This window comes from Sus scrofa, chromosome 1 (genome assembly GCF_054392235.1).
Source record: "Sus scrofa isolate SSC_HxYL_T2T_F1_AM1 chromosome 1, Sscrofa_HxYL_maternal_Yorkshire_Landrace_v2.0, whole genome shotgun sequence".
In the NCBI taxonomy this organism is placed as follows: domain Eukaryota; kingdom Metazoa; phylum Chordata; class Mammalia; order Artiodactyla; family Suidae; genus Sus; species Sus scrofa.
In genome coordinates, this window is record NC_139383.1 from 234,937,929 (window position 1) to 234,961,293 (window position 23,365).

At 36.1% G+C, this 23,365-nt stretch overlaps 1 protein-coding gene across 37 annotated transcripts in view; it reads right to left on the reverse strand.

The window, feature by feature from the left end:
- The window catches only part of TRPM3 (transient receptor potential cation channel subfamily M member 3), an 845,347-nt gene that overhangs the window by 247,767 nt on the left and 574,215 nt on the right, over positions 1–23,365 (reverse strand). For all 37 annotated transcript variants that reach the window (XR_014822585.1, XR_014822584.1, XM_084987411.1 and 34 more), the window contains exons 4-6: positions 19,620–19,833; positions 16,067–16,191; positions 1,496–1,667 (exon numbers count right to left, since the gene is read on the reverse strand). Coding sequence is in view for 35 of the 37 variants with exons in the window: in XM_084987411.1 (XP_084843537.1) it covers positions 1,496–1,667; positions 16,067–16,191; positions 19,620–19,833 (511 nt within the window). In the remaining 2 variants the exon portion in view is untranslated. The remainder of the gene's footprint in view (positions 1–1,495; positions 1,668–16,066; positions 16,192–19,619; positions 19,834–23,365) is intronic.

Genomic DNA, 23,365 nt, shown 5'->3' on the forward strand with positions numbered 1-23,365 from the left:
CCATCTCCTTTAGCTTTCAGGTTACTCCTATTGGGGCTCATTCTTAACCTGCCAGTGTTAAAAAAAGTAAGGCTCTGACCTATAAAAACCTAAATAGATAACATTAATTATATAGGATTTGCCCTTTCTATCAAATGTGGTAATAAAATTCAATTTCAGAATAATAAAATCTAGCACCCATTGGCCATACTACTATGTTAATTTCAATCTCTGCTGGTTTCTGGCTAGTTTTCTAGTATTTTCTACTTTTTTTCCCCAAAAGATGTTTACCTTTGGATGATCCTCTGTTTTCTCTCTCTCTCAGATACAAGAGAGTTTTCTAATACAATTTTGACTTCAGATCTACACCAAAATTTATTATTCCAGACTTCTCTGTGAAAAAGATGAAGTATGAAACTGCTTAAACAGTAATAGCTCCTAAAAGGTGGAACCAGAAGAGAGAGTCTAGGAAAGAGAAGTTATACGCTGAATATTCCAGTTTTGGGAGGAAGGTGGCGATATTATGGAAAATCCATTCTGAACAGACACAGAGCAAAGATGAGAGATAAGAAAAGCCATTTGTACATGTTGAATCATATTACACTGGACTTCTGAAAACTTATTTAGCCAAAGAAAATCTTTTGTTATTTGGAATTGCAGGCTTTGAAAGTTCAATCAATTAAACACAAGTTTCTCTGATGGAACATACATTTACCACAAAGTTTGAGCCTGCCATGAAGGCATGTGCTACTTTGTGAAAACAAATTTAATTTTATTTTGTGAGGCAGGACAGTAGATTATTTTCATACCTCCATCACATTTAAATGCAAGCCATTTAGTGATGTGGAAAGCATTGCTGTTTTTACAATGCTACCTTTTTATTATTAAATGGGTACACAATAAATACAACATGGAACACATAAGTACTTAAGAGATAATTTTAGTGTAACTATGGGCAATGTATTACATGGTACCCATAAATATACACATATATCTAAATATGTATGTATCTAGAGACAGTGAATGAATACATACATAAAATTAGAGACGGAATTAAAGTTTCATCAAGATGGTTACATATTATGCTTTAGTTTAGAGAATGTCAGCTCCCTTGAAATGCCTTTGCACAGCCAGATCTATGCTAACATCAAAACCTGAATTTTTTCTTTTTTTAGCTACCAAAAATAGCTTAATAAATAGGAAAAAAAATCTCCAGGGTGCTTTTCCTTCTTAGAATATTGTGTAAAGGATGTAGAAAAAAATTTGGAAAGAAAAGCTTATCTGCATTTACAAACCCCAGATGCAGTTGAATTTTTCATGTATAATAGATGAGCCTGAGTTCACTAATTGTGTAATCATTTCTCACGCCTCCTCCAATCATCCTCCTCTAGATGACTTCCTCTAATTCTAATCTCTAGCCCAGTAGAAATATTTTCTGTGTTCGAAATTTGCTCACGTTTACTGACTTTCAGCATAATTTCTTGTGAAGCATGAGTGGGAACAGCGGCCAACTTACTTGTATTTATCTTCTGGAGTGAAATATGCTTTTCCAGCTGTCTCCTGAGTTTCACCTCTGCTCCATATTTTCCAGTGGTCCCATTGTCAGCCAGAATGAAGTGGGAATGCATGCTGTTGAGAACAGTGAGCTTGCTCATAGGATTGGACATGGTCTGATATGGCCGGACAACCTGCAAAATATCAAAAGCAAGGGGCAGAAGTCAGAGAAAAGAGCAAAATGTGAGAACCAGACAGGCAGGAAAGAAAGAGAGAAGGAAAATCAATTCTTTGGTACAGTGAAAGGATAGTCTATATACTCTTCCTAATATTACTCTGGGCAGAAGCAAGATTTACAGTACATGTCCCATTCAAAGCAAGAGTCTGCTTAAAAGATTATGTATTTATTTGTTTTTCTGGATTCAAGCAGAAACTAGAGTTTGTACTCAAAAACTAACAGGTGAATGATTGTTTCATTTTTCTTTTTTACCTTTAATTTATTTTTTTAAATCCTGTACAGCATGGTGACCCAGTTACACATACATGTATACATTCTTGTTTTTTTTCACATTATCATGTTCCATCACAAGTGACTAGGCATAGTTCCCAGTGCTAAACAGGCAGGATCTCATTTTTGAAGGTTATCATTTTTATGCTGATAAACCAAAAATAATTATTTTGTTTCTTTCTGTATCCTCTTCATCACGCCCATACTCTAATAGGCACAGAAGAGCAATTATGCCTCTGGAGTATACTGGAGGGTAGGGGATGGGGGTGGGGGAGGGGAGTGGTCTTTCCTGTCAAGCCCATACAATTTCAATGCCTGTTATTTAAAAATCTACACTCTTATTAGACACTTTAAGTGGAAATGGTGAATATAAAATAACTGTCTCATGAGACAAATATAAGGTCCAAAATGTTTATTCCTGTCTTATTTTTCATTGTGTAATTTTAATTTCCTATTAAATTATGCTACCTAAAACAGAACAGTTCTTAGTGTGCCCTTTTAGATTTTGATACAAAAAGAAAAGCAAAACCTATTGTGGAGCTAGTTGCTTTATATAACATCATTTATATTCCTTGCAACAATCCTACAACATAGATGCTGTTATATTTATTTAGTAGATGAAGAAACAGAAATGGAGGTTAAATAAATTCTATAAGGTACACACAGACTCAGAATTCATACCCAGGTCTGCCTGATTCCAAAATCTACGCTTATTCTCCTTTCCCAGACTGCTTAGACACAATGGAATCAAGATGATATGCTGGAAATCTACTCCTAAAATATTTAGGTAGAAATATCACTCATGACTATGAAAAAGGAATATTCAACAAACTCATTGTTACATGGTTACCACACAGTGATCTCTGCACTGACTCACTGAAATTGACAGGATGGAAACAAATGCTAAGGGGTATTTATTTCTGTGCCTTTATGCATTGTATACATTAATTATAGAGTTGAGATGCTCTTGTTTATTTTAAGTATGTAGTAACTCACCATGAAAAGCTATAGTAAGATTGAGCAGTTTGCTAAAGGAATTACAAAGTGATTTAGTAAAAGCAGCTGTCAATAGGAAAGATCTCATAAAAGTCATATTTGAGACCTTGATGCTGATATCAAAATGCCACATTTCTATGTTCCCAGAATCTACTCAATAAATAGTGAATGCATTCATTTAAAAAATCTTGAGACAGACACACTTTTATTCAAAGTTGAAAAATAAAACACTCTCTTATCAGAATTGTTTGGGAATTGATCTAATCTAAATTTAAAATGGGTAATTCTGAGCTTTTGAAATATCCTTCAGCCCTTTTAATATATGTCCCTGTTTGTTAATGTAGCATTAATATAACATTAATTCATAGCTTCATTCTAGTTGGCTCTTATCGATAAAGGAAGCCCATAACTTTGAGTATTGTTTCCAGTAATCACATAGAGCAGTATTCAATTACTCCTTTGTCTAGATAAGTGAATGAGAGTCCTCTCAAAACAGAGAGACAGGGTGGCTAACTCCATCCTGAGTTCTTTATCACTGGAAGAGTAGGTTGCTTGTAGTTAAAATTCCCATTTGTTGCTACTCATTTTTGATCATAAAACATTCATTCTACAGAAGAGTGCAAGTTAATAAATATTAATGCTTTGTTGAAAGAGGCTTTGCAGAAAGACTTTCTGCTATTCTTAAAGTGCCTCTTTTTTGTACTTTTGGACACACACACACACAAAAGCTTTAGGTTACTGTTCTTTCTTTCATAACAGCAGTTCCTCAAGGCTGCCTGCTAAGAAGAAGGAAACCCCAAAGCAGTTCTGTAAGGGGCATGAGACAGTGTATCTAGTGTTACACTATGCATAGTATACACAGTATTATATTATGTGTGATGGTGAACCCCAGACACTTGTCCTATTTGAGACATAGGGTATTTTTTCTCATTCCTGAGAACCTAAAGGCTATCACTGAAAGTAACATTTTCAAATGAATAAAGGAGTGAAAATGAGTCTGGGCCAAGCTGACGTATCACCACTATCTGAGATTAAAAGAATGTAATTAAATCATCAGACTATTTTCTATATATCTGTTGCTCTCACCACAGATTCTAAGGACACTGGTGCTTTAGTCTTCTGACTTTTGACCTTCTTTTCTTTTGGAACATGAAATGCCAGCTCTTTGGGAATACTGTACATTTGAATTAGCCACAGTAAGAAGGTCAAGTTTATAGTGTCACTCATGAATTTTAATTTCTTCATCTTACTGCTCCCTACTGCTTTAGATCGTACGTGAAGATAAGTTAAAGGTGGTCATATTTTGGCAGAGATTTCTGTCTACTGAATAACTGTAACTCTGAAAATAAGTAAAATATCCTAATTTATTCTACAGTCATCTTTAGAGGAAGGTATGCTGAATTCTGGGACGATCCTGAACATGAGCCACGGAAATCTTCTTCTTCTTTTTTTTTTTTCTTCTGCACCCACGGCATATAGAAATTCCTGGGTCAGAAATCGAACCTACACCTGAGCAATGACCTGGGCCACCACAGAGACAATGCTGGATCCTTAATCCACTGTGCCACAGCAGGAACTCCATGCAAATCTATTTGAATTCCAGTTCTGTCAATGGCTGTGTGAATCTGAGTCTCACATTTTTAATTTGTAAAAGGGAAATGATAAAAACACTTACCTCCTGGGGGTTAGATGAGATTCTATATGCAAAGTCCTGGCACCATGCCTGGCTCCTAGCAGGAAATCTATAAATGTGAATTCCTTCTCAAGTTCTGCTTTATTTTACCATCTATAAACTCACTTTTCAGTTGCAAACTGGTGAACAAAATTAAACGACGGTAGGCAAATCACTGACTTTTCTTTTATGCAGGGATTTAAATCAATCAATATAAGTAAAGAAAAAATTAGTAATCAGTTGGCAAAATATGCAGTGTTTTTTCTTTTCATACCTTCCTAGGTCATTTAAGACAGTGATGTTCTGGAAATATTTGTTGACTAATAGCAAAGTTGGAAATAACTTCCCAAATCCTTCAGAGGAATGCATTTTGGTTTCACTTGCCTACAGTATGCACTTAATATTCTTCATAACAAACATACCAAGAGTCTATTTTTGTTCCAGTTACCATTTGCATATCTACAAAAGATTTGCTGATCTTCCCATTATGTTTTTCAAATAGAAAAAATAATGTCTTCATATCACACGAATACAAATGAATTTTTTCCCTCTGACAAAATCCTGGAGGTAATGCATCCACCTTCACTGTTAAGAGCTCCTAAAAAGAGGGCTTTTTTGGAAGTGTGTGTGTGCGTGTGCACATATGCATAGGAAGAACAACTGTGACATGTTTGTGACATACAGGTATACAGATTATAATAACACTGAGCCAGTGTTTCTGAGTCAGTGTTTCCTGAGAAAATCAAGTCCTAATGCCCTGCAGTATTCGTTCTGTGTAATGGATCATCTTCTCTCCTAAGAATATAGGGTGGTCCAGGTCGTGTACCATTCTTGAAAGTACTGAGAAGAGAGTCACTCCAATCACTTTCTGTGTTTTACAGTTCAAAGGAGGAATCTGGGTTGAGAAAGGTTGACTGGTGTCTGAAAGGCCTACATACCAAGTGATTTTTCATGGTGGGTAACTACAGTGGTATCTATACCCAAAGAGGAAATTTGCTTAGAAATAGATTTTAGATACTTGATGCTCTTTGGGTATCATGGGCCATTACCTCTAAGGAATGACATCTTGCCTTTTCCATTTGTCCCTCAAGGGTATCTAAGAGAAATTTTCTCTCATTAATCTATTGTACACCAATTTGTACTGGCTGATTGGTGGCCTGTTCCAAGGGCTCTGTATACCTTTACTCTGCAACAAAAGGGAATGTAAGAAAAACTGTTCAAGGAGTTAATGATTTGGAGGGCTTTTATAAAAGGCACTTGTAGGGTCACTATTGCTGCCAGGAGAGAACTGATTAGAGACATTGTGGAAAAACTCAAACCCGTTCACATGCCAGTGTGCTGCATTTATTCTACACGGATGAGCTTAAACACTTTGGGAGCTGATCTATGATACCTGCCTGAGTTTTCCTAGTTATTTTCAAGCATGTTCTGATCTCACCCAGGAGTACTTAGTGGGAAGTCAGGAGATGAGATTCTAAGTTATAGTTCCTCTAAGTACTAATTTGTGACCTTGGGCAAGTCTTTGAATTTATTCATTCATTCACTCACAACTCATTCAGAATTTCTCTAGGAAATGTATGTGGTAAGTATTGGATGGGTTTGAGGAGATATAATCTTGAATCTAAGTAATATTTCACAATAAATGTTCAAAATGTTCAAATAGATAAGGAAAGAAACTTTTGGATAGCAGTTTTCTCATCTGTAAGGTAGAGGAATTGACTAGAATTTCTGAAGGCTTTCTATCTCAAAATTGAGTCTGGACAGCCTGTATTTAAAAAATACATTGGCAGAGTTCCTGCCATGGCTCAAATCAGAAATGCATCTGACTAGTATCCATGGGGACGCAGGTTCAGTCCCTGGCCTTGCTCCGTGGGTTAAGGTCCAGCATTGCCATGAGCTGTGGTGTAGGTTGTAGACGCAGCTTGGATCTGGGCAGCAGCTCCAGCTGTGATTCAACCTCTAGCCTAGGAAACTCCATATGCTATGGGTGTGGCCCTCAAAAGACAAAGAAAAAAAAATGTTTTTTACAAGTTAGTACAGAACAATGACCTTCCATGTCTGTTGGCTACAAAAAAAGTTTGCTCATGTCATGGGATCTCTTCCATTTTGTTGTGCTTTCCACAATGCAAGGTCAGTTTGGGTACCTGTGACTCCTTTCCTGAACATAACTAAATTGAGCTAAATCAGGTTGTGAAGTCATCAGTCACAGGCCTTCTTCAGTCCCAGACCTTATTACCTGGTGAAGGTATGTATCAACCTGCCCAGATGATAATAGGTTAGGGGATGTGTAGTTTATTCCTTTCCTCCTAATAACGTTATGATTATAATTTTAGGCAGAAAGAAAACTTAGCATTCATTGACCACTTATTGTATGCCAGGCACTGTGATAGACACTTTTACATGGATTAATCCATTCCGTGCTTATTTTATTTTTATTTATTTATTTATTTAGTCTTTTGTCTTTTTAGGGCTGCACCTGCAGCATATGGAGGTTCCCAGGCTAGGGGTCCGATCGGAGCTGCAGCTGCCAGTCTATGCCATAGCCAGAGCAATGCCAGATCCAAGTCATATCTGTGACCTATATCGCTCACATCAACACTGGATCCTTAACCCACTGAGCGAGGCCAGGGATCGAACCCGCAACCTCATGGTTCCTAGTCAGATTCATTTCTGCTGCACCACATGGGAACTCCACTTTATTTTATTTTATTTTGGCTGCGCCCATAGCATGTGGAAGTTCCTAGGCCAGGGACTGAACTCATGACACCATAGCAAACCAAGCCACTGCACTGACAATGCCAGATCCTTAAACAGCTGCACCATGAGAGAATTCCTCATGCTTCTTTTAAAGATGAAACTATAGAAGCTCAGAGAAGGGAAGTGTCTTGGCCAAATTTGCCCCACTAACCACACTGTTTTCTCTATATCCCATTTAGATCTTAAATTCCAATACAGGCCAGGAGACATTTAGAAGGAAGACAGAGGACCAAGCCTGATTTTAAATTTATAAAGGATATTATGATTGGTTTTGCTGTTGGTCAGTGGCTCAGCTGGACATTAAAATCCTTCTGACAGCTGATCAGATTATTTCCACATGCGCCCTCTAGACCTGTACAGTAGATAGAGGTTAGGAAAAGGCACCAGCAGGCATCCAAATGGGGTTTGTATTTTGGAAAGAGAGAGACAACAAGAATGGCAAGATTCTCTTAGGATCAGGTATGTTTCCGGGAGGGATGACGGGGTTATTGCGGAGAAGTGAGAAACAACCTCTGTGTCTGAGATAGAGGAAAATGGGACTGAGAGAGCGAAATAAAAATTAGTAAATAAATGAAAGGCCCTCTGTATCCTCAAAATCATAGCAAGGCCTGAGCTAGTGGGGATACTGGCTTGTTATTTCCTATTCAGGCAGCTCAGTTGTAAGTCTAGGTATAAAGCAGGGTCATATTGAAACCCAGAGCTCCTCAGCTCAGCAATCCAAACAAGAAAATAGCAAACTCGGGGAATCCATCTCCAAAGAGTGCCCAGATACTTTAGCTGCGTGACTCCCAATAAAATCCATGGGAGGAACAGTTACATCTTCCTGCAGAACTTTGAAAATGTGTTCCTCAACTCCTGGGCTTTAGAGAGCTGCACCGTCCTCATTTTAGGCTTTTCACTCGAATAGGCTCATCTCCCTCTGTCCTGTCCTGAGGGGGACCATGTATCATTCAGACACAGGGCTTACTGGTTGTGGGAGAAGGCCCTGAGTTCTGAAAGGAATTACTTGCTTTAGAAATTACCATGCATCAATGTGGGTGAATTTTAAAATATGTCCAGAAATTCTTTGAAAAATCTTCTCTTAGTCTGGCTGGATTCAGTAGTTCACTTCTAACAAGAGTAAAACAGAAATAATGGTGTGTGACTTGCAAAACTAGGTTATAAAAGGGTTCCTCTTCGTTCTCTCTTAGACCACTTACTCTGGGGGAAGTCAGCTGCCATGTTAAGAAGGCAGCCTTTTGGGGAGTTCCCGTAGTGGTACAGCAGAAATGAATCTGACCATGAGGTTGTGGGTTCAATCTCTAGCTTCAGTGAGTTAAGGATCCAGCTTTGCTGTGAGGTGTGGTGTAGGGTGCAGACGCAGCTCGGATCTGGTATTGCCATGGCTGTGGCTGTTGGCCGGCAGCTGTAGCTCCAATTAGACCCCTAGCCTGGGAACCTCCATATGCCGCAGATACGGCCCTAAAAAGAAAAAAGAAAAACAAAAAAAGAAGAGGGCAGCCTTTTGGGGACACCCATGTGGTGAAACCCAGTGAGTCATCTCAGAAGTGGGTGCTATAGCCCCACTGCAGTCCTTCAGATGTTGCAGCTACAACCGATATCATGGCAATGATCTTAAGAGCAACCCCAAGCCAGAACTACCCAGACCCCAAGCCATTCACAAATTCCTAATTTGCAGAAAGTGTGAGATAATGAATGTATTTTAAGCTATTAAGTTTTGGAGTAATGAGTTATACAGTGATAAATAACTAATATAATAGTGTACTATGATTATCTTCTTTGAGACTTCAAAATGTCTTCTCTTCCCTTGTTCACTGAAGCATCGTAATTTCATGACCTCTAGTGCCCTTGGGTCCTCTGAACTGCCTGGCATTCCATCCATGGGCTCTGATCAACTCTGGTTCCTGTTCTCCGCTGGGGCTATGACTACCATCCTCCATTCTCCTCACAGTCTGACCCTCAAACACTGTCCTTCCTCATTCGGCAGATTAGCTGACTCCTATGCTTACACATTTGTCAAGCAGGTGATCATAAGCAGGTTATTTACTTTTTGTGTCTCAGTGTCTCCATTTGTAAATGGAGATGAATGATGATTATAACCACCTCATTGGGGCATTGTAAGGATTCAATGACATATAAAACTCATGAAGTGATATGCATATGAACTCAAATAAATGATAGTTGCTCTTATATGGAGAAGTAATACACATAATACGTAAGAATATGATCTTGAGAAGTGGATGGCCTAGGTTTACATCCCAGCTACACGATTTATTGGTTACGTAAATTGGGCAAGTTATTTCATCTCATTGTGTTCAGTTCACTGAAACTGTATTCTCCATGTAATTGAAGGTAGCCCTGAATCTGAGTATGGTCCAGCTTTAGGTAGCATCGCCTCCCTTATAACTGTACAGACTTGGGTGGGTCTCCTCTCAACGTCTTCTCTCACGTCTTCCAAATATATCTTATCTAATCTAGCCATAGAAATTCAATAAACTCCATGCAAGGACACTACTTGGATGTTTTCTGAGTTTACAATGTGAAATCATATTTTGTGTGCATTAGAAGTAAGTGAAAATGTACTAAGTTGAAAATTATACCAGAATTATCAAGCAATTGCGTTTTTAAACTTGTTTTTTCTTGGCTTAAAATATAAAAATTATTATCAAAAGAACACTTTCCAATTAAATGTAACAATTCTTAAAGGTTATAAAATTCTGAGAATAAATGCAGTTTAGGGAAAATAGAAGATATCACTGAATGTCAAGATAATTTAATAACCACATAAGATGATGTGTTGGAAATCTAACCAAACACAATTTTCATCCTCAAGTTAAAATGAAAAGTGCTTTTTCTTGTGATCGTGTCTAGATTTTTCATTTGGCATGTGCTTTGTTAATCTAAATTGGGAAAATACAAATCACAAAGGCTTCTGAAGCTGTTCAGTTACCTTAAACAATTCTGGTCAGATTGTTTTCTTTTTTTTATGTATATATAATGATTTTTATTTTTTATTATTTTATTATTTTTATTATTTTTATTTTATTATTTTATTATTTTTATTATTTTTATTTTTTCCCATTATAGCTGGTGTTGTATCAATTTTCTACTGTACAGCATGGTGACCTAGTTACACATACATGTATAGACTCCTTTTTCTCATATTATCATGCTCCATCGTAAGTGACCAGCCATAGTTCCCAGTGCTACACATTAGGATCTCATTCCTAATCCATTTGCAAGAATCTAAGTATGGGAGTTCCCGTCATGGTGCAGCAGAAACAAATCCGACTAGGAATCATGAGGTTGCAGGTTCGATCCCTGGACTCACTCAGTGGGTTAAGGATCCGGCATTGCTGTGAGCTATGGTGTAGGTCGAAGATGTGGTTCGGATCTGGCATTACTGTGGCTCTGGCGTAGGCTGACAGCAACAGCTCCAATTGGACCCCTACCTTGGGAACCTCCATATTCCGTGGGTGTGACCCTAAAAAAAAGACAAAAGACAAGATGGAAAAAAAAGAGAATCTAAGTATGAAATGAGTCATATGAAAATCATAGTTCATTAGAACTTCTTTCTTGACTTTATACTGGTAACACTTTCATAATCTTCACTCCAAATTGAGAGTATTTAGGGACAAAGAAAAGGGCTCTGGTCACTCTCACTGAGTCTACTTTTGCATTCAATTAATAGGCAGGGACAAAGAAAAGGGCTCTGGTCACTCTCACTGAGTCTACTTTTGCATTCAATTAATAGGCATAAGATATCTGCTGGTACCTCAACTAACAATTAAAACATAATATCATTATATATTTTCTTATATATTACTTTTTTTTAGGGCCACACCCACAGCATATGGAACTTCCCAGTCCAGGGGTTGAATCAGAGCTGTAGCCACCAGCCTATACCACAGCCACAGCAATGCTGGATCTGAGCCACATTGTGATCTACACCATAGCTCATGGCAATGCGGGATACTTAACCCACTGAGCAAGGCCAGGGATCGAACTCGCATCCTCATAGATTCTAGTCAGGTTCGCTACTGCTGAGCCCAATGGTAACTCCCTATATTACTCATTAAGCGTATACTACTAGTTAAAAGTATGGGCTATGGAGACAGTGGATCTTGGCTCTATTCCTTATTTAGTTTCCTTATGGGATAATATACACCTCAGAAGACTAACACATGTAATCACAAAGAGCTTCCTCAAATAAGAGCTCAATAAATTACAATTACTTTTATTATGATTATGCTCATAGAAGTTGTACAAAGACAGATGAGAATGTGTTTTTATAGTCCATTTAGAGATGAATAAATCAATTCTTAGAGAGTTTAAGTGACATGTCAATGCCTCACGGTCATGCAAAAATATTAGGCTAGTGGTTAACAACAAAGAAAACAATTTAATCCCTATTTTAAGAAATTTTTAATTCAGCTTGGGAAGAAGATGGGTGTGGGAGAATTATAATCAGGGATATGATATCATGGGTGAGATCAGGGAAGCTGTCTTGGTGGAAGGGAGTCTTGAACTTAGTTTGACCAAAGTGTAGGATCCTGGTCAACAGAAGAAAAGGCAGCAGGAATAATACACAATCATGGAGAAGTAGTTAACCTTAAGTGCTGAACAATATTCATTTTCATGTCTAATGGCAAGGCAAAAAAACTGTTACCATCTCAGTATTCATAGCATTATTCCTTACCAAGTCTGTTGTTTTGATCTATTCATTGAAAGATTTGATTAAACAGAGCTGAAGGTATGTAAACTTAAAAGAATCAAGGTTAGTTCTATCACTCAGTTGGGGGAGCATGTATCTTTCAAAGGGGTTAGAGAAGGGCCTGTTCTCATGCGGTATTTCCTTGCCTCCATAACCAACATGTAGAAATTTCACATCCAACTCCCAACCTGAACTGCTATGTAAGAAAATAGTTTTATATTCAGAATGCTTGGTTTAAAAAAAAATCCCTCAATTTTTTTGAGGGAAAAAAATATAGTATGATTTCAATATAGTATGATCAAGCTCTATAATATGAGTCGAGAAGAAGTTGTGGTAAAGTTGTGAACTAGACAAGATTTACCACGTTTGTTCCACAATGTTTATTTTCCCCGAAGTCTGAGTTTCATCATGACCAATGCATCTCCATCAATATTTACTGAGAAACTACTATGTGTGTGTGACTCTATGTTGAACTCAAAATCCAAAAATACATGCCTTGTATCTTTAAAGTATAGTTAAGAGATAAGACTTGGGTAAATGTTTCAGGATATCTAGAAGCAGAACCTAAAGCAAATTAATCTTTCTTCTTTATTTTTAGGGCTCCAATTTGCCTTTATGTTACACATTGCAAGGGAATATTCACCTTCGAAGATGAATAACAACTGTGATGTATACTACTTCTATTAATAAAATAGCTCCAGTAGTATTAGAATGTTCAGCTTCTAAAAGTGCTCCTCTGAAAGCCAGAGTCACGGAAATAAGATGAACTATATTATCTATCAGTTTAGATACTAAGCTACTGCGATAAAATATCTGGCATAAGATCTAGAGCATTTCTTTTATTCTTATATTTTTATTTATTTCCAGTAAATTTCTTAAGATTTCCCTTGACATTTATACTGCACCACTTCAATCTTATTCTGGAATATAGACAGCCATTTTATCAAAAATGCAACAATCCTATTTTTTTAAATGATTGCATTCTGATAGAATTCTGAAGTGGTAAGGATTTTTAATAATATGTTAGTTGCTTTTTTCTGCTACCTGATATCTGATGTGAAAAGGTTTCTTTTTTTGATGTTTATTACGTATGAATTTGTTTATATAAAATGGAAGAAACAGGGCAGAAGTTAGCTGTGAAAACTGTAACTACTTAAGCTGAGCAGACAACACTTCTATTTTAATGAATTTTAGGGGGATTTTCACCACTGATCACCAATATTTCATTCAATTACTTCTTTTTATGAGAGCCTAACATCATTCCTGTTAAATTATCGCCTTTGAATAATAAACATTTATTAAAATGTCCCTCAAACCATGCCATAAATCCTATACACCAAAACCAGCACTTCTGATCCAAATAATTTAACACTTGAAAAACAAACTATTATTATTCAAGAGCCTGAGAAATCCTATGTGTATTCTGGCCCCTCAGTTTAGGGGGAAATATGCCATAGTGGTTGAATTTTTTCAAAGATTTACTAAAAAAAACAAAAATGCAACTATTTTGTCTGTGCTCTCTATAACCTGTCAATTTTATTTCCTTTTCCTGGACTCTCTACAGCTCACTTGGATCTTTATGAGTCATGGTTTGCCTTTATTAGACCCCTGAGAGCAGGGACAATGAATGTGAACAATTTGATGAACTTAGAAGTGGCTTTTTCTGCCCTCTGCACTGGGATCAAGACTACTTTTTCATTGGGAAGTCACATAACATAAGTGAGTCCCATCGGCACAGATACACATACGTTCCTATTGAGTCAGAGTAAGAAATACAGGAAGAAAGAAAGAAAAGGAGAGTGAAAAAGAGGAGCACAAGAGGAGGTGAAATCAGAGGTAAAAAAGCTAGAATTGGAGGAAAATGAATTAGGGGTGATTCTTCCAACCCAGCAAGGCAAGTAAATAAAATATAACTATTGTCTTTCTATAAACAAAATGACACAGAAGGCAGTAGGTCAGCATTCTCTGCAAATGTTTGGCAAATGAATAGCTCTTATATCTTGAATAAAGTAACAATCAGCTACCATTTACTCATAGCTCATCCACATGAGAAAGTTTCAAAATGGTTCCCCCCCCACCAAAAAAAAAAAAATTGAATAACAACTCAGGTGTACAAGAGAGATGCTGAAACTATATGTTGTAAAATGACGTCCTAACCATCACAATATTTTAAATAGTCAACTCATTTGTTAATAAAATGAACTATTAGATGCTTTTGGTATTTGGGGTATTTCAGCATATTCTAATTCACAATCGATGTATAATTAAAAGACAACTTGGACTCTAAGGGAAATATTAACCCAAACACATTCCATCAAAGATTAGTCCCAGATACTCTGAAAATTTAATATTACTTTTCCAGTCAGTTCTGCCAACATAACACTTAGGCGATTGCAGCCTGAGACGATCAATTTGTTTGTGATATAAAACAGTAAGTAAATTTTATCAGTGTAATATTCTCTTAACTAAAATTATCTCGTTCCTTATTCTACACATTCTGGATAAATTCATGTTTCTACAGGTAATTTTGTAGCATAGATATAGATATTTCTTATCATTTAAAATAAAGGTTCTGAAGGATTCAAAGAGTGTTTGTTTGCTGCTTGCATTTCATGGTATTTGATTTTTTCTTAATTTTTATTTTTTTGGCCACAGCCATAGCATGTGGAAGTTCCCAGGCCCAGGATCAAACCTATGCCACAGTAGCGGCCCAAGTCTCAGCAGTGACAACACTGGATCTTCAACTTCTAGACCACCAGGGAACTCATGATATTTGATTTTTAAATTAGAAGAATTTTGCATCGCATTTTAAAAACATGCACATTATATGTTAAACTGAAATAAGATGGTTTCACTATATTACAACATGATAGAAGAAGCAGTTTCAGACTAGTTACTTCTCAGCTTCTTTGATTTAAAAAAAAAATTGGCTCAGAAACACCTCATCTTACTTAAAGAAATTGCTAAGCACATGTATTACACTCTATGGTAGGCCTTGATTGGTCAGGGAGGATTGCATTGATCTGATATAGAGAAGCATTGATAAATAATTAATTGCTGAAATTATTGGGGAAAAATAAGTTGCTAAAATAGTTGCTAAAATTATTGGGGAAAATAATGCATGGCAAACTATAACTTTTAATGCATGGCAAACTATAACTTTTAAATCAACGGAATTTGGAAAATGTTACATAGGTAAAAAATGCTGGTTGTTAGTGTAAGAGAAAAACCCTATAAAGGAGATAGAGAATGACCTGTTTGTGGTTTTAAACAAACAAAACAAGGAACCCTGGGAGAACTAGACATAAGATGATGACTGAAAGAATGAGACCAAATTCTCTCTGGCAAAGTTGTTGATTGATTGGACAATCTGTGGCTCTAGACATCAGAACAGAAAAGACACCCTGCTAATTTGGTCAAGGGTATCTGAGTAGTTCCAAAGTGGGAAATAAAGATCCCACTGTGCCTACACATCACTCAAGCATTTAGCAAAGAAAGGCCTACCAGGGAAGCCACAAGTTCGAATGGATCAACTCTCCCTCTGTAGCCCCCTATTCTAGGTGAAGGACATTCAGATAACAAAGAGTCAGTGGAGTGAGAAGAGTCCTCATTCAATGCATCATTCAATGATTTCATGTCCTTAATTGATCTCAGCAAAACTGTGCCAAGAGAACTTGCAAAATCTAATGGGTGATTCAACCCAAGAAGGTAGTTGGTAAGTCTTACTAAGGACCTTTCCTGATCATAAGAATTAACATGGAGGTCACATAGATAGCTTTTGGAAAATAAATTATCTCCCATTGGCTATTCCTAACATCAGTTTCATTTTGGGAGGTGGAGTCTAACAGAGGACTGTAATATGCATATTTTGAAATTTAATTTTATTTCACTCTTTTGATATCACCTCTGTGAGAAGTCACATACAGGGGCAACTCCCAGGACTTACATCTCTTCCAATTAGGTCCTCCTGGTTTTCCACAATTCCCCAAGGGGCAATACCTATGGTACATATCTTGCCTCGAGACTTAGATGCATGGTCCTTCAAAGCATCTCCAACGTGACGAATAACACCTGGGAAGAAAAAGAGAAGGATTACTTTTATATTTTAAAGCAATTACTTTCCATTGTTCTAAAGGAAATTGTGATGACTGTTTTTCCTATGATTAAACTCACTGAATATGGAATTTTGACACATTTCTATACAGACTACAGGAGAGAACATAAACCTATTTGGAAGAGAACATAAACTTGTAGCTCTGATGCCAGATACACTTGCTGGACTTGTATATGAACTCTATCAATGCATTTCTTATTCTATTTGGTATGAAAAAAGATGCAGATAGTGTCTGTCAAAAGAGTAAATACAATTCTTTAAACTTAGAGAATCTTTTTCTTGTATTATAAGCATAATAAAGTGTTAGCATGCCTAAAAACTAATAGCATGACTATAGCCTATAAAGAGCATCACATATAATATTATATTAAATCTACATCACAGCTTGTGTATGAGTTACAGTCATTCAAATAGAGTAGTTACTTAGCTCTGATTTTTTTAACCTTGATTTCACCTTATTTATGGATATATAATGTGGAGACTCTGCTTGTAAAGAAAATATTGACATAGGCTATGGAAAATTTATGTTAAAAGTACATAAATAATCTTCACCATTCTAATTATTTTCCTCTTCAGTCATAATGGCTTTGCCATCGCCACAGTCTTTCTCACCTTAGTTAAGAGTGAGAAAATTCAGTTTACAAGGTAGTTGGGAACCTACTTTTTATCTTTTTATAAACCAATCAAAAAAGATAAAATTTCCAATCTTAACTTCCCTTTTAAGTAATCATTTTTACAGAAGACATAAAATATATTCTCAAAGAAAATATATTCCTCAAGGAAAATTTCACCTGTTCTTCAAGAAAAAATTCACACCTAGTGTCATCTCCTATATGAAAGCTGAGTTGGATTTGATTTCTTCTCCATTGAACAGAATTGCAGTTTGGTGCTAGCCTAGAGTGAGGGGTCAGAAATTGAGCAATGAACTAACTAAGCTCACAAAACACACCAGGCAATTTAATCACAAAGATAACAGACACACATGAACAACTCGATTCTACAATATGCATAAAATCAAACAGAAAGAGACTCCTTTAAAAAAAAATCGGCAGATGAATGGATTAAGATTATATATTAACATTCCATATATACAAAGGAATTATATATATTAACATTCCTTTTATACAATGGAATGTTACTCAGCCATAAAACAAACAAAATAATGTTATTTGCAGTAACATGGATGGAACTAGAGTTTCATATACTAAGTGAAAGAAGTCAGAAAGAGAAAGACAAATACCAAATGGTATCACTTATATATGGAATCTAAAATATGGCACAAATGATCATGTCTATAAAACAGAAACAGATCATGGACATGGAGAGCAGACTTGTGTTTGCCAGCAGGGATGGAGGAGAGAAGAGGATGGACAGGGAGTTTGGGGTTGGTGGATGCAAACTATCTCTTTAGAACAGATGGGTAAAGGGGTCTTACTCTACAACATAGGGAACTGTGTAGAGTTTTCTGGGTTAGAACATAATAGAAGATAGTATAAAAAAAAAGAATGTATATATACATATATATGTATGTATGTATGTATGGTTGGATTGCTTCGCTGTACCTTGGAAATTGAAGGAACATTATAAATCAAACTATACTTTAATAAAAATTTTTTTAAAAAATCAGATAATGGAAGAGTGTAAATAGCTAGTAATCCACATTGAGCTGTGCTGGGAGTGTTGACAAGACTATTAATTTCACTTTCTAGCTCATCTGTGGATCTTCTAAGAAAGTACTGAAAAAGAAAAACAAATACGAGAGTAAAGCTGTGAATACTAGTGTTGAACTGTTTCCTCTTTATATGCAAATATCCTTTTGGGGCCAGTCCTAGACAAGAAGTTTAATGTCCTGGTGGACCATACCTCCATCTACCACAATTGTACCATTACTTCTTATCCAAGCTGAGCGTGCCACCACTAGAACCTCACTTTGGGTGCTGGTTTGAACCCCATGCCTGGACAAAGACAGAGGTAAACTCTTTGGTTTACAATACTTGTGTTGTAAACCCTTCTTTTGATTTTGGATGTATTTCACAAAAGAAGAAAAACAATAAAGAATGGTCTATGTTCCCCCAAACAGAAGATATATAGGAATTTCCTTTGAAACCTTTGAGTCAGTCTCTATAGGAAATGAAGATTATGCCAGGAAAGTAAAAGACTAATCATAGGCAAATTATGCCTGTTAAGCTGTGAGTCAAAGTTGGAGTTTAAAGCCTGAACAGCCATGAAAAACACTGCTTTGTAGATATTTGATTACCACAAAATAAACAGTAAAGAGCTGTCTGAGCAGGTCATTCCAAGATCATGTCAGTTTAGAGACTGAGTCAGGGTTTCACAGGACAAGGATAGGCTTGGATGATCTGCAGAGTTCACTGCGGAAATGCACCCATGGAGCTGTGCACTGAATATCCACAAATTCTAGGTATTGAGGACAATTTGAGAGCAGGTCTCCTTCAAACATCATCTAAACTACAAACAAATGAATAAATGATATTGAGGTAATGTTTTACTTAAAACTAGTTGGTCCAGAGTTTTGTTTTTAATGTCCACATTGACTTCAAATGTGTCCACACATGCAGACTTTGAGTCTTGAAACAAGCTTGAATTAACTTACTGCAGCACTGCCTGTCTCTTCCAATTGGCACTTGCAACTCAAGCTGGGGAAATATGTCAAAAACAATTTGTAGGCATCCATTCCATTATCTGTTGCATGCTCATAATGTTCTGCAGATAAGCACTTAACTCTAAGTAGGTTTGTAAGAATTGATTTGACAGCCTGCCTGGATCACAATATATAAACTCATTTGGCAGGTAGAAAAAAAAAAAACTGCTTGGAATTCAAAGTGAGGTACATCTTCTGTTGGTGCAGAGTTAATTCAATGAAATATTTTAAATAATAAATACATACTACTCCAGACTTTGCTGTCACAATTTATATCCTAGAGGGAAATCGCCTTTTGCAAAAATTAAAGCTACTTGCATCAAACTTAAAATCACTTAAAGAACACCGGCAGAGCCTCCAATTTAGAGCAAAAGTTATTCCTTAAAAAATAATTGGATGCCTATTTGGCAACTGAGGTATTGAAAATATCCTGTGAAATTCCATTAGTCATGTTTACAAATTCTGCATAGTCAAGTATTAAATATCCCAACCCGTTTCTTATGTGTAAATAATTCTTCCTGGTTGAGAAGTGACAGTACAGTTACACTTTAGGTGAAGGAAGGAGAGAGAATCAGTGAAAGGAGAAAAACCTGGCAAGTAGGGACATACAGGGTAGGGGATGAGGTAGGGAGATGCAAATAGAGTTAATCTTAGAAGAAAATCATCTTAGTCCCAACATTCTCATCGCCTTACATTGTCCTTTTCTCTCCCACTTCCAATTACCTGTGTTAACCCCTCCAGTAAATATCCACGCCCCGGTTGTCATGGCTGCTTTGATGAGACCTTTCCCAAAGACTTGCTTGAGTTTCGGCTGGAGTTCAAAATTCTGCAGGCCCCCATGGACTGAGATGAGCAGCTTAGGAAGTTCCAACTGCCATTCCTTGGTCATCAGGTGTAGGAGGAGATCAGGCTTTGTATCGAAAGATACTCGTACATACTAGAAGATGAAACACCATTGATTAGGGAGAGAAGGAAGGGCTGGCTGTGGCTGCTTTCTTTACTGATTATAATGATAGGTGTAGTTACTTGAAGAAAATGTCTTAGAAGAAATTATATTTTTCAAAAGGGACAAATCAATTACTTTACAAAAAGAGCCTTCATTAGACCAAGGGAGTCACCATTTTAAAAGGTTTCCTTGAAATTGTGAATGACCACAACCTTTAGAATTATTTAACTTTCTAAAATGTAGTGTAAACACAGCTTTCCCTGAAATGAGTTCTCTGCTGAAAGGAAATCATGTTTATATTTTACCAACCTTAATATTTGTACAATGGTTCAAATGTTTCTAATATTTTCAATATAAGTAATCCCTTGATACCAACTGGATTTAGGTATGACTGTTTTTGTGAGATTACTTTGAGAGGTTCTGAAAAATTCTACAGTTCTACATAATGTAATGAGAAATTTTAAAATACAATAATAGTTTATTATACTTAATTCTAAAATAACTGCATATCAAATGTATTATATTTCAGAGAAAAGTGATGAAAGTCATACCAATTATTCTTCAAGAATAGTTGAAAAAATGAAAGTATGTATCAGATATTAAGGTATTACCAGATATAACTAGAAATAAAGTTATGGAAGTATATATAAAAATGTTATAAATACATACAATGATAAAAATCTGTATAATATATATATCAACGCTCATTTAGGCCTCAGTTTAACTATATAAATATTTCATTTTTAACTGTAAACAGAATGTTAAGCAGATGTACTTGAAAGTCTCTTGAAATGCATTGCTGAGCTGGCATGAGAGGAGAGGATATTCAGATTCTTAAGCCAAGTGGGAGCTAGACCCTCAGGAGGGAAGGAAAAACCAAAATCAGTTTTAGTCCTGAGCATTGCTCCTAAACCGTGGGAGATCGTAAGGTGCTTTAATAGTTTAATTCAGTATAGGGAGGCTTAGGGAGAGACCCCGACATAAAGCTGGGATACTTCAAAGGGCTCCACTTTCAAGTGTAAGGAAGAAAAATAGATAAGTCTGATGGTCAGAAGAAGAGAACAAGGAAACTTGCGTGCCTCAATTCAGATTCTGAGTAGATGGGGAAAAAAATTCTCCTTCAGTTATTTATATAAACAAAAGTAGGCCCTTATGTAGATTTTGGTCCACATTCACACTCTTAGTGTGGTTTGAAAAATATTAGAGTATGTAATATACCATGGTTTTTGTGGCATAATGGCTTCAGATAACTGTCAGAAGCAAATGCAAATTCTTGGTGGGGGCATGGATCATCAATCCAGGTCTCAAATAATTTCCATGGGAAAATAAGAATTTAATTGTAATAACATAAAATAAAACCTCAAATTACACAAGGAAATAAAGCTGCATAAATGAGAACCAAAAGACACAACAGGTAGCAGATTCAGATCCTCAAAGACAGTGAAATGCTCAGAGAATATAAAATAGCTACATTTAACATGTTAAAGAAATGAGAAAACTGAATATATGAATAAAGAATGAGAGGTGGCAAAAATGATGACATACATCTGAAAAAGAATAAAAAGCAGAATGTCTAGAAATTAAAATGTGATAATTGAATGAAAATACAATGGATAAATAAAACTACAGATCAGGTACACTTACTATGTATCCAGAGAAATAAACCAGATGCAGCCTAGAAAAATAGAGGAATTGAAAACATAAAAGAAAAATTGGGAACTTTAGAGGAGATAATCAGAATTGTAGATAGAAAAGAGGTAATGGGGAAGAGGCAATACTTGAAGAGATACTGGTTGGGAATTTCCTAGAATTATTAAAAGATACCAATTATAAGATCCAGGAAACTCTATGAATCCCAAGTAGGATAAATAAAAAGAAAACCCACCCATAGATACCTCATGGAGAACACAAAAGGGAGATAGGGGTAAGCCTTCAAGAGGATCTAGAAAAAAAAGACAGATCACCTACAAAGGAATAGTCATGAAACTAAAGGCTTAATTTCAATAGCTACAATGGAGGCCAGAATAGTGTCTTCAGTGTGCAAAGAGAAATTATCTGTCAGTATAGAATTCAGCAAAAATATCTTCCCCAAATAAAAGCTTATTACAGACACTTTTAGACTACAAGAACTGAGCATTTATCTCTAGCAGATTTCACTCAAGGAAATTTAAAAATATATGTAGCAGGCAGAAGTTACATGACCCCAGATGGATGATGAGCTGGAATACAAGAAATAATGGTAACCAAAGATATTAGCACATACAGGGTCAATCTTAAAAAGCATTGGGCGTAAAATATAAAATGATAATAGTGCCTAATTTATAGTGGAAAGGGATAGAACTAAATCAATGGATAATATAGCTAAAAATTAGGGAGCAGTAATTAGAGTTAAAGCATTCTAAAGTCTATATATATTGTGTGGGAGAGAAAAGTAGCGATTAATTTTGGAATTTGTTAAGTATTATAATGTTGAAGTTGCATAGCCACAAAAAATAATAGACTTCCATGTAATCATGCAAACATCTGCTTTGGGATGTATAAATAAATAAGGTCATCCAGGAGATGACAATTTATTATAATATTTTTGGATCTGGGAGATGTCATTGTTGCAAAAACCTCAAAGATTATATGTCAATTCTTTTGTTTAAGTATATTTTAAATATGTTTAGCTGAAATGTGAAGCAAAAACATACAAAATATGAAAATAGCTTGATAAAATAAGCTGCATCATCACTAAATACCACAGAGCTAAAGTTTCCCATATACATATACTGGAAATCCAAGGAAATGTTAGAATTTAGCAAGCTGGCCCTATATTGATCTACTTAGTAAAAACCAATTCCAAAATGGAAAGAGTAAAGGTTGGCAATTTTAGCTAAGTATATTATATCAACAGAATTTAACTGGAGTTTACAATGTGAGGAATTGAATATTTTGTACACAAACTCTCATGCAGAGGGCAAGAACTTTCAGACACCTACCAAAAGAAATCTTCAACAACAGCCTGCACTTTTGTGCCAAGTAAAGGAGCCTTGGGGCTGGAAAGAGGATATTACAGTGGTAGAAGCAAATGCAAGTGTTTCTTAAATAAAAGCTTTTACAATTATCTCTTTATTGTTAAAGTGATCACCTCAAGTGTGCTAAGAAGCTGCTTTTCAAGTTATTCAATAACTTGAGCTCAACATCACTCTCTTATTTCATCAAAAACTCTACTAAATAAACACCCATATTCTTCTAAGGTGAATATAAATTATACAGTATCTAAATAAATAAAGAAAAGCATCTAAAGTATAAAATATACTTCTAAAATTATGTGGCCCTTGCAAGTGTAGGTAGCAGTTCCTAACATTTCTGAAGAACTGTAAAGATGGAGTCCTAGTGGTTAGAGAAGACATACCTGAGAACAGTAAAATTTTCTGAAAAATGAGAAAAGTAGTGTGATTATGGCTTTTGGAACTTCAAGATGCCTCAATGAACATCCCCACCTATACGTTTCATTTAGCCAGGTAAATAATGTGAGATT